This window comes from Gymnogyps californianus, chromosome 1, assembly GCF_018139145.2.
Source record: "Gymnogyps californianus isolate 813 chromosome 1, ASM1813914v2, whole genome shotgun sequence".
NCBI classification, from domain to species: Eukaryota; Metazoa; Chordata; class Aves; order Accipitriformes; family Cathartidae; genus Gymnogyps; species Gymnogyps californianus.
The window spans coordinates 174,997,226-175,015,037 of NC_059471.1; the positions used below are offsets into that span (position 1 = coordinate 174,997,226).

The following is a 17,812-nucleotide window of genomic DNA, read 5'->3' on the forward strand; positions in this document are numbered from 1 at the left end:
AGTGGGCCCATGACACCTCAGGCCATCAGGGAAGAGATGCAACATATAGATGGGCTCGTGATCGAGGGGTGGACCTGACCATGGACACTATCGCACAGGTTATCCATGAATGTGAAACATGCGCTGCAATCAAGCAAGCCAAGCGGTTAAAGCCTCTGTGGTATGGAGGACGATGGCTGAAATACAAATATGGAGAGGCCTGGCAGATTGACTATATCACACTCCCACAAACCCACCAAGGCAAGCGCCATATGCTTACAATGGGGGAAGCAACCACCAGCTGGCTGGAAACATATCCTGTGCCTCACGCCACCACCCGGAACACTATCCTGGGCCTTGAGAAGCAAATCTTATGGCGACATGGAACCCCAGAAAGAACTGAGTCAGACAATGGGACTCATCTCCGGAACACTCTCATAGACACCTGGGCCAAAGAGCACGGCATTGAGTGGGTGTATCACATCCCCTATCATGCACCAGCCTCCGGGAAAATCGAGCGATACAATGGATTGTTAAAGACTGCATTGAGAACAATGGGTGGTAGGACCTTCAAACATTGGGATACACATCTAGCAAAGGTCACCTGGTTAGTCAGCACTAGAGGATCTGTCATTGAGCTGGCCCTGCTCAATCAGAACTTTTACATACTGTAGAAGGGGATAAAGTCCCTGTAGTGCACATAAAAAATATGCTAGGAAAACCAGTCTGGGTTACTCCTGCCTCAGGCAAAGGCAAACCCATTCGTGGGACTGCTTTTGCTCAAGGACCTGGGTGCACATGGTGGGTGATGCAGAAGGATGGGGAAGTCTGATGTGTGCCTCAAGGGGATTTGATTTTAGGTGAGAACAGCCAATAGATTAAATTGTATGATGTTGATTGCTATATAATCTTGCCACTGTATGTCATCATTATTATAATTGTTATATGCTACGTTAATGGTATTACAGTAAGAATTACTTAGATTAATGAAGAATGAACTTTGACAAAACTGAGTGAAGTGCAGTAGTGATGGAACCAGGACTGACTTCAGCATGCAACAGTCCGACACCACACACCATCCTCCTGCTGCGCCCAATGTCACCTGCCCGCCACATCACACTGAAGCCCAATCCTGTTCTGCCGACTGAGCGGACTTTGCACCATCCCTCCTGCCCAGACAGACTGTTATGACAGATGGAGCTCGAAGTCATGGACTGAATGAACTCAACAGACATTTGATAGAGATGGCCCATAGACCGTGGGAATGATATCTGTATGTATATATTAAAAGACAGGAAAAGTGACGGTGATTAATTGGAGATGTATCAGAAAGTGTGGGATCTGGGCATGACGTAAATGGTGTAGAATAAGGGGTGGATTTTGTCCTGGTTTTGGCTGGGACAGAGTTAACTCTCTTCTTAGTAGCTGGTACAGTGCTGTGTTTTGGATTTAGTGTGAGAATGATGTTGATAACACGCTGATGTTTTAGTTGTTGCTAAGTAGCGCTTATCTTAAGCCAAGGACTTTTCAGTTTCCCATGCTCTGCCAGCAAGCAGGTGTGCAAGAAGCTGGGAGGGAGCAGAGCCGGGGCAGCTGACCTGAACTAGCCAAAGGGGTATTCCATACCATGGAACGTCATGCCCAGTATATAAACTGGGGGGAATTGGCCGGGAGGTGCGGATCGCTGCTCTGGCATCGGTCAGCGGGTGGTGAGCAATTGCATTGTGCATCACTGGTTTTTTTTCCTTCCCCCCCTTCCTTTTTTTTTGTTATATTCCTTTTCATTACTATTATTATTATTATATTTCATTATTACTATTGTTAGTATTATATTTTACTTTAGTTATTAAACTGTTCTTATCTCAACCCGCAAGTTTTACTTTTTTTCCTTTCCTCCTCCTCACCCCACGGGGAGGGGGAAGGGGGAAGCAGCTGCATGGTGCTTAGTTGCTGACTGGGGTTAAACCACGACATATGGTCAAACAACAAGTCACTAGCAAAGCTGGGAAGACTTAACCTTAAGACTCAAAGTAGCATTTAGGTGCATATAGAACAACATTGGCACATCTTGGGTACCAAAAAGAGTAAACGTAAATAGACCTTACACATGCATGTTAGAGAACATAGCTGTCAGTGTTTTCTGGAAAAATTTTTTTTCTAAGTGTCCAACATCACAGCACTGCACCTCCCATAGAATATGTTCATGTGGTCACCCAACATGTGGAGATGCCCTCACCCTCCTAAACATTCAGGGATATGGAAAATTGCACAGAGACAGACAGAGGTTGTGACCAAGCTCCGCACAAAGCACAGCCTTTGCATGCTTGGAAAAAAAATGTAGCTGTCCCTGGAAACAGAGAAGGTGGTTCTGAGGACTAGGTTTTCATGAGCATAACATGCACCAGGAACTCTGGTCCTGTTCCTACTCAACATGAGGGATTTTAATCCTTCACCTCCTCTGAGCATTTGCTATCCACCAGGGTATAGTCTTGGTTGGTGGTTAGGAAATTAAACCCTTTTCTCAAATCTGGGCACAAGTAAATGAGAAGGAAAGGCTCTTGGGACAAGAAGGACATCTGGCAGGAAATGTCTTGACATTGCAAACCACTGGTTAGGACACCTAGGTGGATGAGGACAGATGAAGGTCTCTAGTTTATGAGATTTTACTTTGCTGGGATCATACAAGCATTTTAGTTAGGAAGTTATGAGTTAAAGCCCACCCACAAAGCATATGCTACAGTGGGAACCAGAAAGTAAGATTCCTCCAAAGGTTCAGAGCAGAAGCTACTACTAAATTAGTCACGTTCCCATGCCACTCGTATCTCCACTGCCTCATGCAACTACATTTGCAGAACCATTTGGAATACTAACGTTTAGAGACTCCCTGTGAAATGCTAGAGGTACTTCTCAGACAAACACAGTTGAATTTTTTCTCTTTTCGTTTTGTTTTGATGCCTTAGAAAGTCAAGAGTACTTACTAGTCTAAGCTCTCCTTTAAATATTTTTATCACCTAGCACTATATGGTTCATTGACATCCAGGAATCAGCTTTTGGACAAAAGAGCTCAAGGGAATGAGCAATATGCACATTTTTCTTCTGAGTGCTCCTTTTCAAATTTGGCTATCCAAGTCACCTGATAGATGGTTAAATTCACATGCACCCTGTCATTTCCCTATTCACTGCACATCTAAGAGTCTCAGGTAAGCATTAGCTTAAGCCCTAAAATATCTATGCCTCGAGTATTAGAATGTATTTTTGAATTTAAGTCCTCTAATTCATTGAAAAAAACATTAACAGCTTCTCTGTGCTGTCACAGCTGTGTAAAAGGGTTTTGATAAACTGAGACACCAACCTTCTGCTTTTCAGTTTATCAAGGCTTCGTCCTGAACTGCTGATTCAGTGAAAATTTGGTCTCTGTGACTGACTGAATCAGGAAAAGTTGGTAAAAGTACAGTTTACAATGTATTTAAAAGCCTAAGTATCAATGGGATTTTCAAAAGTACATAGCTAAGCACCTTTCAGAGAACTACTGAAAATCCCATCTGACTTCTAATTCTATATCTCAAGACACATAAATGACTTTAAAAATGTGGCCAAATTTCTACGCTCCTGTTCTTAAAAATCACTGTAAAATTCACTATTTTACTTAGTAATTTTGTTCCACAGTTAAGTCAAAGTTGTTTGTATATGGTTATTCATTTTTGTCTATTAAAAATCATCTGCCTCATAAGAATAATTGAATGCCACTTTTTTGCATATGCAAGAGGACAAATAAAGATGTACCAATGATCTATTCATGCTTGGAAAAAAAAGAAATCCAAAACTCCTGTCACCCACTGGAGTTCAAATTCATGAATTGTCCTTCTTTGAAATAAAAATGTTAGCAGAAGTTCCTGATCATTTTAGTAAGGCTTGTCTTGCCCTTCATTGCCTCTAATTTATTAGTAAGTTATCTATTGAGCTTCATGACCATAACGGGGTAGAATTGGAGGTCTGATGTCAGCATATGCTGTCAAATCTGTTGATGTAAAGTTTGAAAATATGCATTTGAACCGATTTTAATGCTTCAGCTTACCAGGACTTTGGAGAGGAAAAGGCAAGCTTTATGTGGATTTAGCGTGGCTATTGAAAATCTCATGCTGTTCTACAGTGGTTTGCGTTTTATGGCTGTTGCCAAAACCGTGATGTGACTGTGTTAGCTTGCCCAGTCTTTGGTGATGCATAGATGGCAACTCTCTGTCTTTTACAAACCCCAAATTTTTGCCTTCCTGGCAGCTTGCATACAATTTCTTTCAAATACTTTTCACTGTAATTATTTAGGGTTTTTTTTCCATCTTGCCGAGTGTCTGTATTTATCATGCTAACCTGATTAAATCATTAAGTGATTTACTGTTTCTTATATGCCTTATTTCTTTCATTCTGACTAGTTTGTGAGACACTCTCTAATCGCTGCACTTTTTCTCTTTAATATGGCTTGCAGATCATTTAGGAATATGTGCTATTCAGACTATTTTATTATCCCCATATAAAATTCACATGGAAATTGTTGACAAGAAATAAAAAATACAGACAATGATAGGCAATGTTCCTTGTTTCCTAGAGGCAAAAAGGTGGCATTCATTTATGCACAAGCAAAACAAACATCCAGTCAACACAGAGTACTCCTGCAACAGCCAAAGCCTTTACTGATTCCGTGGCTGTGTAGATGTTTAAACAAAACAGCATTAAAAAAATCCAAAATCTGAGTTCTATCACCCTTTACATGATAAAATAGAAACTTCACCTAATGGAAATCAGTGGGACAATCTGAAAATATATCTTATTGGTATGTTGTGGAATGGCAGAATCTAACTCTGTGTGTTAGAGCCAGTTTTCACTTCTTAAGATATGTATGTAATTTGAGAGACAAGGGGGAAAATAAACATTCAGTGTATGTGGAAAGATAAAACTGGCAGATGGAGAAGATGGCTTTTATACTTCTGAGAATAAATAAAAATTAACAGAGAAAAACAAAGGTAAAAATATAAAACTGAGCATGAATGTTTTGCATTTGACCAGAACGTTATCTTTCAATGAAACAACACTGGAATTAATATAGAACACTACTGTACCATATGGATGCTTGGATCTCTGCCAGAAAAATTGCACCATCTGTCCTTTTACCAAGAAATGGACTGAAATGTTATGTGTTACAGGAAGGCTACCATTCTTTTCAATACACCAGACATGATCCTGACTAGCAAAATACACTTCTCAGTCCAATAAGATTAGCAATGGTCCCGAGACAGTGCTTGTAACCAAGTCTGACCCAAAAATACTGAAGGACTGTTTAATTATTGTGTCATACTTCGGAAACCCAGGCCACTGACATAAAATTTGATCACCACTAATGAGGAATTGTCATTAATCATATTCAGAAGCAGCTTAGAGCTCTTATCTTTTCTCTTTGGTTACAATGTAACATTATTAACAAAATTTTAGACAAGAAGTCCACGCTCCTCCACCTCTCATCAAGCCAAGTACAATAACTTTATTTTGTCTATAGATGGCAGCACTATCAATTTACTTCACCCTGTTATCAAACACATGACATAAACAGCCATAAACGGCCATAAACAGCACACAGAACATGCGCTTATACAATGCATCTCATTTAGTATGCCTGATTGCTATAATATAAGTCAAACAAACAAAAAAAAACCCCATTCCCCCAGGGTTCTTCACATTTGAAGCAGATTTCATGGAAATTTAACTCAATTTCAGGAATATAATTGAACTAACAATCTGTTCTCTCAGACAGGATGTCCCCTGCTTGATACTATGCAGGGCTGGACAGATGCCAAAGCAGATTTGAATGTACCTCAAAGTGCTGGTGAAAAATGACTGGGCTTTTCTAAAAGCAAGATGCGTGTGCCGGCTAGGTCAGGCAGCAGCACTCTGGCTGATGCCAGTCGTCCCTTCCATTTAACCTATCAGGATTCAAATACACTGGAATTGTAAACAAAGAGAAAATACAGCAAACAGCATGTAAACAAGAAAAGCCAAAGTGCTTATCCTGTGAATGCTCTGCAGAAAGCAAACCTGTATGCAAATGCACAGCAATGGAATGCTTGGGGACCGTGCTCTTTGCTGAAGTACGATGCCAACAGCCAACAGAGCCAAAATTTCTTTTCTAAAATCAGAGTATGGCTTAGGTTATTCAGATTCAGGGTCTCCTATGCATGGAAAGCAATTAAAACTAGAGAGGAAGTAATGGAATGATTTGGAGCGGCTATCTAGATTTTTTAAAAAAGCATTCATTTGCTTTATCCAGAGATCAGAAAGAAAGAAAAAAAACATCACACGGCAAGAAAATGAGAATAGATTTAAATATGAATCATCAAAGCATGTTTGTCACTGGATTTGCAATAAAACAAAGTACATTTTTTTTGTTTGGGTTCCCAAGGAAACACAGTGTAGGTAATCATTCTGTCTTCTTTGTGTGCAAGTACCAGCCTAGTGACTGACTGCCCCCTTTCCATACCTTTTTAGTATATTGGCCAGTGTCAATCAAACTTGACAGCATCACAGGCCTCTCAAGGATATTAAATTCCTACAAGCTTTGTGAAAGTAGGCAGCCAGGTGGAATAGAGAGAGCCTACTAAGTATCCCTATATGAGGTGAAAGCTGCAACACAGTCTCACCTCTTATTACACACCAGAAAATACATGTGTGAAAGAGATATTATGGATGTTCAAACTGTGGAAAAAAGTTTCAACTGAAGCACATATTTTATTAGACATCAGAATACCCAGTCACACTCCAAAATTTAAAGGAAATCACGCCTTATAATTCCACTGCTCACAGAACTATATTTTAAATTACTAGAGGACTACTGTTGACCTTGGGCTTTTGCCAGCTCTTGATGCAATGGAACATTTCATCAGTGCAAAACCTACCTCAAGGCTGAAAAGCTATCAAGTCCATATCCCCTGCTACCTCATGGAACCTGAAGCTGAGGACCATAATACCTAGACACTACAGCAATTGGTATTTCGTAATATCGTTGACATATTAGTTACACAAAGGAAAGTGTGCACTGTCTGAATAATTTCATTTACAAACAAATGATTGTCTATGCTTTGGCGTGGATTCTCTTATACTGCTCCATTTTGTTGTGAGAAGAATTCAAACCCTGAACAAAAAGATGCAATCCATGCCCAGATTAGACAAAAGCAACATCTATCTCATACTTGAGTCTCTTTCTTGACTAATTCAGGTCAAGAACTCGATCAATTCAGGAAATCACTCACTCTCCCGCAGGGACAACCAGACACAAAGACTGAGCAGAGCAGCAGATGGAAAGATTGTTCTTGTCAAGTGCTGGTTTCTCAACCAGAAGCCAGACAGTAACTTCCTGAAGTAGATGTTCCTCAGCAATGGGGCACTACAGATAGTCTCCAGGAACGGCTGAGCCAGTCCCTGACTTCCACTGTCCAGGAAGGAGTTTGGTCCAATACCCTTTAAGCTTGCTTAGCCCCAGTGAAAGTGACTTTGAATAACAACAGCAGAAACCTCTCCCAGAAACACCTTTGTTCCCACAGCTTTCCAGATCCAGATCCCAAATACCTTATTTGTAAAGTAACATGCACTTCTTTTTAATGAAACATTCCCCCTTCTATTTTTTATCCATGAGGGAGCAGCCTGAACTAACTTAGCTCCCAACCAGCTGAAACAATTTGCAGCACAAGACTTGCTGATGCTGTCACATCCTTACATAAGCATTTTTTCACATCCCACATAGCCAGGGCTCCTGAACTTAAAAAACCCGTTATGTTGCATGCTCTCATAATCACTACTTTTAGCATCCCTCAAATGTTGACAAGCATGTGATGGTTTGCTGATGGGAAGCAACCGATATAGCTGAGTACTTCAACTCAGCTTCCTGGAACTTACTGCAGGAACACATCCCCTCACAACAATGTTGTGATGAGACTGGCCCTGGAGCCAGCTGTACTGCAAAGATTTCTGGAGAAGCTCAAATAGAACTTAAGATGCTTTCTCACTAGGGCTCAATCAGGACCTTATCATATTCTTTTCACTGGAAAGGTGGATTTAACCTGCAGACCTGTACATGTAAAGTGTTCTGTGATACCACTGGGAATCTGAAGAAAAAGAGGTCCCAGGAATCGGGCTTGATAGCTGAGATTAAACAGAACCCCTTACTTCTCTGACCTGAAGCACTTCCTAAAGAGATGCTGCTGAGCTGCAGAGATTACATTTGGATCCTGAAATCCTCATGTGTCACTACTTACAGGACAGGAATTAAAATTCGGTTCTGCCTACTATTAGATCATGCACAGTTTTATAATGTATATCTGTATCTTTATTTGGTTTTCAGCAAACTCAAATCTGAGAGAGATTATGTTGTGACAGAGCTCACAATACAGAGCTTACAAATCCTCCTTTCTGCCTTCACAAAAAAAGTAGAAAACAGCTGAGCTTTGCAGCAGGTGGGATTCTTTATGACAGATTTCCTTTTAGGCATGTTTTGCGAGAAAACCTCTAAATGTTACCCATTGCACATTGGTCAATTGTGTTACACAACATTTGAATTTTGCAGTCAAATAAAGAAGTTTATGTCTGTTGGCACGCATACTGGACAGATGCTATATGATCTGTGCTTTATTTGTGTCTTTCCTTAATAAGAGTTATATATTTTACTATTCAATAATTATTACATTAATATCTAATGTGATGGGATGCAGCAAGAAAAAGAGTAAAAAATGTTGCCATTTGTAAACTTGAGGACAGCTCAGCAGAAACGAAAGGAATTCATGTGGGGAATGAGCAATAGCATATTCATCAACAAGACAGAAAAAAGATAGCTTAATAAACAGAAGAGGAAGAAAAACTTAATTTCCTCCTATGGACTAGAGTCATTGCACTACCAACCATAAAATGTCAGGAGATGTTCCCTCCATATTACCAGTTTTACTAGTGCATTATGTTGGTGATAGATGCATCAGTGGAGAGAAACACATCTGGCACCATCTTATCAACAAGACTGGTATAATGGAGGAAAAAACTCCACAGTTTTTAGTTTTAAACCAATCATATTGTTAAGGGAGAAAAAAAAGACCAGTTTCCTCTCTTATCTTTAGCTTTGTATAACAATTGCTTAGCACCTTAGCTGTCCTAAATAAACTAAATATCTAAATAAAGGTGTTGCTTGTGTAGATACTTCAGTCATACTCAGCCTTGTCTTCCCCTTCAATACATCTGAAAGTTTCACAGAAGTGACACATACACCTTACAAAACTATGCCTGAAGAACTCAGTTATTCAGTTTGTTAGAAAGAAGATGTAAAGACTCCTTAATGATGGTACAGAAGACCCTCATGAAGACAGGACACCCGCTGTGTTGACTTTCACAGCTAATAAACAAAAGCACAAGAAACGGTAGCCAGGAATTAAACCCAGATAAATTCTCATCTCCACCACACACGAACTTCTTTACAGGGTAAAAGTGGCGTTTCTGGGCTTCACTTTTCCACCTTGCTGGCAGGTAATTTGCAGTTAATCAAATCCCCGTGATTGACTCAACTAGAACAAGGTGGCTCTAAGGCAGCGTGGCCTGTGCTGGCAGGAAGAAACAGGGCCCAAATGCTGTCTTTTCTACCTCATCGATAGCATCATGGAAGCAAAGTGAGAGATAAAATATTTGGAAAGAGAATCCCACTGAGATTCACATCACTCTCCTGAGACACACAAAAGGCACAATGAGAACAACTGAATGTTGGCACCTCAATCTCAATCAGCAACAAGATTATATTTCTCTTCTGTTACCTTGAGAAGGATAATGGGACCTTTTTGGGGAACTGCATCAATAGAAGAAAGGGCACGACTTGACTTCCACCTTCAGTTAGAAAGGTTTTGGAAAACAAATTTTGGAATTGGCAGCGGGAAAACTTCTTTTCCGTTTTCGGTGAATGATAAGCATCTCGTAGCTGCCAGCAGAGAGCTTCACTTGCCAAATGTGTGAACAGATTTGAACAACTATCACCCATAGAGCATATACGTAAAGTAACAGTACAGACAAAGAACTAGAAACACCTGTTTTCCTATCTCTCTCCTTACACTGAAGTATACACTCTCTCTGTCGTCACAGATGTATTTTCAGCACAGTGGACTAGAGGAGATGTGCAGTTCCCTTCTCAGCATACAACTTCTGCTCCCTTCAGGGACAATTCAGGATCAGAAGCAAGGGTCTAATTTGTGAAATGTTTCTTTCCATTGAGATGTGCACACAAAGGAGTTACACGTTGGAAACAGAGTCAGGAGGCCTATAAGAAGTAACCACATAAAGGTCTAGCAGAAACTAATCATCTTTCTTGCCCACATGGGATTAAACAAACAAAAAAGGCATGTGGGATTTAAAGTAATGTATAAACTTGAATTTAAAGTTGTTTCTATTTCTTCAGAAAGTCCTACAAACTTCATTAAACTTCTGCTGTGTAACAGTGCTAATAAAATGCTCATCGTGCTGTCTTAAACACTCGTATGACTTTACACAGTCCTGAAAAGGAAATACCTTCAATTATACTTTCCTCACTTTCTGTGACCATTTAAGTACTGATCTAAACTGTATTTATAGAGATGAAAAAAGACATTTTCTTTTTGAGTTCATATTTTCATTTTTTTCTTCAAACCCGTTAAAAGAAAAAACATAGGCTGCAATTTTCAGAGAGTAAAAATAAATTAAACTTACTTGTAAGAGAACTGACTAATTTCCCTAAGGACTCCAGAATCTATCTACAGTATTTCTACATCCATTTTACAGCCACTCACATTGCTATAAAATTCTTGTAGAGCTTGAAAACCGAAAGTATTAACCATCTCATTTTCACAGAAGTAATTAACACACACATCTTCACACTTGTTTTGGGACTGCATAACCAAATAAAAACATACTATAATTTAATCAGGAAGAAGCACGCATACAAACACACACAAAATGCATTATTTAGATGTGGCTACTCAAATAAAAGAATAAGAAGTCTTCCTGCTTTCTGTTTTAGGGAAGGGAGGGTGGGGGGAAATCCATAGCAATGCCAGAAGATTATGACTAGTGGCTGGCAGAGTCCACACAGCTGGGTGCTGACCTCCTGTACCTTTGGTCAGCATGTACGATTAAGGAGATGTACACGTACAATAAGCTTTCTTTCCTTTCTCAAATCAAGAAGCTGTTCAAACACCTCCTGAGCCCAGGCATGTTTTTGGCACGGTGTTTGTCTTAAGGTTTCTCAGAGCAATGCCTACAGGTTTTGTGCAACTTCACTGGTAATCAGCAGGCACAACCTCTTTTTCCTCATTTTAAGCACAGGAGGAAAAAAAGAGCAGAACAATTTGACTCTGCTTCTTTGTAGGAATCGCCACATTTGATGCTTCATCTAATACAATATATTATTGTGTGCAATAGCCTGTAGCATATGATTCAGTGGAAATTGTGTACTCACTCCAAAACGGACAATTACCTGACAGCTTCCTCATAAGACTCTCCAAAATGCCCTGGAATATGAGGGTCTATGTATCCTTTAACATGGCTTCTATGATGAATACATTGTAATTTGAAATACATTTTGATTTTCGAATTGCCTTCTTCAGCTTTTAACTTGAGGAAGAAGGTGGTTTGATGTCAAAGGCTTGAGTTGGGATTAGAAGAAACAACTCCCTAAGACCTTATTTACCCATGGAAAGAGGACCATTTCAGACAAGAGCCCTCTCCCTACTGGCCAGTCTCAGGGAAGATGTCACCAACAGGAATGTTATTCCAGGCAGGAGAGAAAGATTTTAACATGATGGAGATGTGGTGACCGATTCCATCACCACTGTAGGAGCCCACAGTGAATTTACTGTGACGGTGTGAGATCGCTTTGCAAGCGTTAGAGAGATGTATTGCTGCAGCCATCTACTGTTGGAAGTTCTGCCAGTGTATTACAGTAGAGATACTGAGATGTTAGATGTTGTAGAAATCCTCACAGTAAGTAGAGATCTTAAAATATTTGTTGGTACTGATCTCTGTTGGATTCTTTAGGAATAGGCTAGTTGCAAATGCAGCTGTTGTGGTGGTGGTGTTTGTTGTTTATCTTTACTTTTGTCTTTTAATAAGGCTGTTTTCTTTTCCCTTAATATTCACTGAGTTATGCTTACAATATAGCTCATAGCAAGGCCATGGCACTAATGGTGTATTTCTCTTCCCATAATATTGCATTCGTGTTAGCTAGCTTTTAAGGTTTCTTATGTTTTAATGAAGTTATTAAAGTGAATGCTCTGACTGCATAATTCATGAGCATTCACCCTGTCTTCAAAGAGCTGGTCTCTAAACAATTTTTAATTTTTCAATTCTTTTCTAAGACATCCAAACAAGCCTTCTGAATTTGAATGCAATATTTAAAATAAATGTCTAATTGTAGAAAACTAGCTTTATTCCTGCTATAGTACCATTTGGTCCCCAGAGATGGTTCTGATTTGTAGTACTTGCTTGGCAGATGCAAAGAGGTGCTGTGTATTTTCTATTTATAACTCATAAATATTGAGATTAGCTTTCACACATAATGGACTGAATTATGGGCCACTTTCTCTTCACGGATGTATCTGCAGCTTTCTGCAGAAGGAAGAGCACATGGATCCAATGACAATCCTCTTCTCCTTGCCGTTCTTCCTAAGCATTAATTTGGCATAAACAGGTACAGTTTAGGGTCTGCTATAATATTTGCTACTTGGCAACAGTTCCTAAGGCAATACCTGAGCCCATGCCAGCTAAAACATCTCCTCCTCATTGAAACTCCAGGTCTGATTGGGGGGAGTGGTGAGAGGCAGCAGTGCTGAGGAGATAAGGGGAGGGTACATTGCTTGCTACTAGGATACATTCCTGGTAATTAGATTCACTAAAAGCTAAGCGTACTAAAATAATACACAGAGAACAAACCCACATTAGCTTTCAAAGATTTTTAGAAGGAATAAACCATACTGAAATTAATCCTGAAAAGACGATAAGCTATGTTAAGGCTTACACTGATTATCAGCTACTAAAGGATGACTTTTTGATACAAAACAGTATTTCACCAGTAATACATACAGCCACTAAAGTTCTTAAAAAAAAAAAAAAAAAAAAAAGGCATTTAAGCTGAAGGGCCTGGGTAGCTAAACACCCATAACAACAGTCTGTCCAGGTGCCAGCCCCAGCCTCTTCTGAAGGTTCACAGGGAAATGCTTTTCAATGTATTCAGGTAACTTATTTCAACGACTGGTTTGGTCAAAGCAGGGAAAGCTGTTGGAAGTTGAAATGAAAGCTCTTATTTCGTGTTAGGAACAAAAATGAATACGAATGGAGGGTATGACTAAATACATGGAAATCTATAGAACTGCCTGCATAAATGTGTATTAATATTGGGAATCTTCCTACGTAATAAAAAGAAGCACCTTATTTATTGCACAGACCACATTTAGCTGCTAGTCAGATGTGCTGAGGGTTAAACAACCATTTTTTCTTTAGAAAATAAGTAAAAACTACAAATACAAAAGAAGATTAAAATGAATTTAGATAAAAGTTTCACACTCATTTAAATCCGTATGTGAAATCACTACCACTTTGATTTAAATGAATATCTCATAAGGGAGCTGCAGATAATTCCTGCCCTCTTTCTGGAGCAGAAGGGATTGTAAACCTGAATAAAGTATCATAATTCATAGACAACCATTGTGAACTGAATGGCATTACTGAGCTTCATTGTGCCCTTATCGAGGAATTAGTCAGACTATGTCTCTATGGCCTGTTTGGAGAGATTAAACTGCAAACTGGTTTTGAAATCTTCCAATTTTGCAAATCATCTAAATGAAATAAAAAAAAAAACAAACCAACACAGTGACTTGGGAGTCTAAATTCCCTTGATTTGCTCTAAGACCTAAGCTTCTAAGTCTTGTAGACATTTTGGGTGAAGGATACCTATAAAGCCATGTAACCCGAGTTTATCAAATTCAGACAAATAAAAATAATCTCTTTATAGCTTACATTCCTACGTATCACCTGCCAGATGTCAGATTCATTAAAAATGCATTTGAATATAATTTAAATAATTAAAATGCCATTTTAAAACATGCATAATTGTTTGCCAGAGGCCTCTGCTCACCAGAAGTAATAATTTCCACTTCTTGTGGTGACTTGATGAGCTCAGGCTGAACAGTTCCGGTGTTTGAGCCAAGGTTTGCTTTAGTCACAGCCTGATGTTGCAATTAAGTTTAAGACCTGGGAGTTTATTGCTCAGATGGGTGATCTGGTTTTGTTACAAGGAGTCTAATGAATTTGATGATTAGTCTGTTGTCTTTTATTGTCTGTTTCTGAAGTAATTTGTGCTTGGCTTTTGACTGCTAATAAAATTTATGGAAAAGTTCAAAACACTGGAGATAAAGGCTTTTTTTTTGCACCTGTAGTAAGCATTAAATAGGATATATACGCTGACTAGCAGGATTAAGGTTGCACCAGTAGAAGCCGCACCAGTAGAAGTCCTGTAGAAATGCTAGGAAAGGTAGTACTCTCAATCTACTGTGATCGGTCTCTTGCTTTTGATAGGTACTTTTGTAACTGGGCTCTCTATCTGCACAACATAAATATAAACGTTAAAAATCAAGCATGTATTTAAGTCCGATTGACCACAATTATGGATTTAATAAATTTCTAAATAGAAGTTCAGAAGACTACTGAGCCACAGTGACTGGTTCTTTGTATTGGGACTAAAGATAACATAAATGCTAAAGCTTTCCACATCATTGAGGTGCAAAGGTATAGCAGATATTTACTAGTAGCAGTAATACTCAAGATGTGGAGAGAAGCAGCCAGAAGGAAACTGCAAGGTCGCCTGCCGCTGTGCTGCGAATGCTTGGCAGCGCTATGTCAGACCTCCTGCAGGAGCCAGGGCCTTGCTCCTCCTTTCTGCAAGGCAGATAAACTCCACAGAGAGGCATAAAGGCTGGATGCAAGAGAAAGCAGAGCCCCTTCCAAGTGTCTGTCTTCTGCTTTTCCAGCATCTTCTCCAAAATAGGAGAGAATAACAAAAAGACATATTCTAAACTCAAAAACCAGATACTTTTTGCCTATTTTTGACAAACTTCTAAGATTTTTTTCCCCATCTGTGTCAACTACATAATTTTCACCTCTTGCTAATAGCTTTCCCTTGGTGACAGTAAGTGCTGTTGAGTATATAGGTAGCATTCAGTTTGAGATCACAGTTGATTGTTAACATTTTCCCACCTCCACTGCAACGCAAAACTTTCAGTTTTGCAAAACAAAAAGCCATTTTAGTATCCAGAGAAAATAACAAAACTAGTGGGGAAAGTGTTCGCTAATAGAGATAAAATCCTGTCACCTTCATTACCACTTAGCAGTACTGTACTTTGAGAGTAAGTATTATTTAGTGTGAATAATGACAACAGAATCTCAGCTTGATTTCAAAAGTTATTTCTGCATAATTTATTCAAAAGATAAATTCCCTAATGAAAGATACTGGATCCACTTTAAACCAACATTATTTCATCTATAATTACTGCCTCAGGAATACCGTACTAACTGCCATTTATCACTGTCAGCGACTTTTGAATTCCTGCTACAACCACGGTATCCCATTGGGTTTGTTTGTCTCCGAGAGAACATGATGTTTCTAGTTTGGCATGGCCCTAAAAAAAGGGGAACAAAACCTGTCATCCTCTAGAAATATATTTAAATGTCCTCTATGTGCTTCAGCACATAAAGGAGAGTAAGCCCATTCATTTCCTCATAGTTACTTCCAACACAATGCACTATATTTTCCATCTGAAGTTTGTAGAAGGTCTTCAGTTCATTAGTGCTTCCCCTGCCCCTTTCTTTCTATTCTTATGAGCTGAGTACCCATTATCCATCCCATTTCTCGCAAAGTTTGGAAAAGAATATAGATGCTCTGGCTCTTAGAGCTACACTTCAGCCAAAAAACCCCACACTTACTCATTATGAGAATCTAATCTTTCATTAGGAAACAATTAGGAAGTAAATGTGCTTAAGAACATTAATTTGCAATTGGTTCAGTACAAGCGTTAGGGAAACTGTTAGTGGTGGGTCCTAATCCAGTGTCCATTTTAGACAGGAAAAAGCTAGACTTGATTGAGGTAATGACTACAACAATATTTTGATGTCTTTTACTATGTCTGCTGCTGTGCAGTGGAAGACTTTAGAAACAAGCAAAATAAAAAAAAGGTAACTGGTTACTAGTAAGAGACTATGTTTCCCCTCACTTTGTGAAGGTCCTCCTGTTATTGTTCATCAACAGTGGTAAATAAAACCTTCAGGCTTGCTTTTAGCAGGTTCCCATTTCTCTGTGTATTTTGGATATAACTCTTACCTTGTGCTAAGGCTATAAGAAAATAAAAGCAAACCACTTTTTTCTTGTCATTTGCTAATTCAAAATCGGCAATTACATCATCTGTGTGTTAGTGACAGCTGTAAAAGTTTTCAGTTCTAGAGCTGCACTGGAAATATCCTCATTCTCAATGGTGGGCAGAAACCGTCTCTTTTGAACAGAAGGTATATAAAATAAAACTCTCCTGGAAAGACCTCTCCTTACAAAGCATCTTGTTATTTAATTTGCTCTCAGCTAATTGGCAATTTAGACAGTAATTTGTGTCCGAATTCCAGACATAGCAGAGAACAGAAGCCTACACAGAGCTCCACCAGGTCCCTGGGACACAGCTCTACCACAAAGACACAGCCCTGATGCCACGTGTGCTGAGTGCACCCTCCCTGAGAGATGGCATGCATCATCTCATTCACGGTGTGTATAGCCTTACTACGAGGAAAGACTACAAGGACTATTTGTAGGTGCTGAGCATGTTGGAGATATCAACCTCACTGACTACCATAAGTGCAAGACTTGTCATTTTGATTGCTCGCGTACATGCAAATGCAGAGCACTCCCAACGCTGCCCATGGAAGCAATCACACCTGAGCCCTTCAAATGTAGAAACAATTATCCTAGCACCTCAACCAGCAGCCAGCACGGTGACCTGTGGTGAGTTCCTCTATTATGTATTATCAATAACATTACAGGGAAATGCTCACGTTTTGTGAGATTAAACAGACAATAGGAATTGTAGTCAGATTTTTTTCTCTTGCCTGAATAGTCTGTATTTATCTCCAGGCAACAGGAGAGAAGGAAAGTACAGAGAGCTTGCACTGTCATCTGACTGTTTAACTCTTCAGACCTTGTCTTGGAGTGGAATGCAATGTATAATGAAATTCCTTTTTTTAAGCTAGAATGAGTTCTGATGTACTCAGTCATGCCCTAACTTTCAGAAAACACAAACCGCATTTTTCAGACAGTGAACAAGAGCCCTTACCTTTTCAACCAAGAGAACTCCAATAGCAAATGAGTTGATTTTCTGCCTTTACAAGCCTGCAAAATCTACAAGCAGATTTTCATGCACGTACCTGATAGTCCACCGACATCCATCTTCTTCAGGTTCTTTGCCTCCAGAATGACAACAGTCAGTTTGCCAGCAGTAGGCACATAACGGAGGGAGAAGCAGATATCACCCAGTTTTTCTTGCTGTGAAAGCAAACGAGACATGGTGTTATATTTTAATCATTTTTTGTACCTTTTAAAAACACAATTTTGAGAGCCCCACAGAAAATTAACAGGATTACATCTCAGACTCCTACTGTTAAACAAAACATTCAAATGAACAATATGAGATATCTGCCACAAGTTGTCCAGCTTAAATCCTCGATAACCTGAAGTCCATTGCAGCAACTGGAGTCCACAGCAACT

General features: G+C 39.4%; 1 protein-coding gene across 1 annotated transcript in view; it reads right to left on the bottom strand.

Annotated features, from left to right (window-relative positions):
- The window catches only part of SYT1 (synaptotagmin 1), a 375,273-nt gene that overhangs the window by 42,233 nt on the left and 315,228 nt on the right, over window positions 1-17,812 (bottom strand). The window contains exon 9 of the mRNA XM_050892070.1: window positions 17,473-17,590. Coding sequence (XP_050748027.1) covers window positions 17,473-17,590 — 118 coding nt within the window. The remainder of the gene's footprint in view (window positions 1-17,472; window positions 17,591-17,812) is intronic.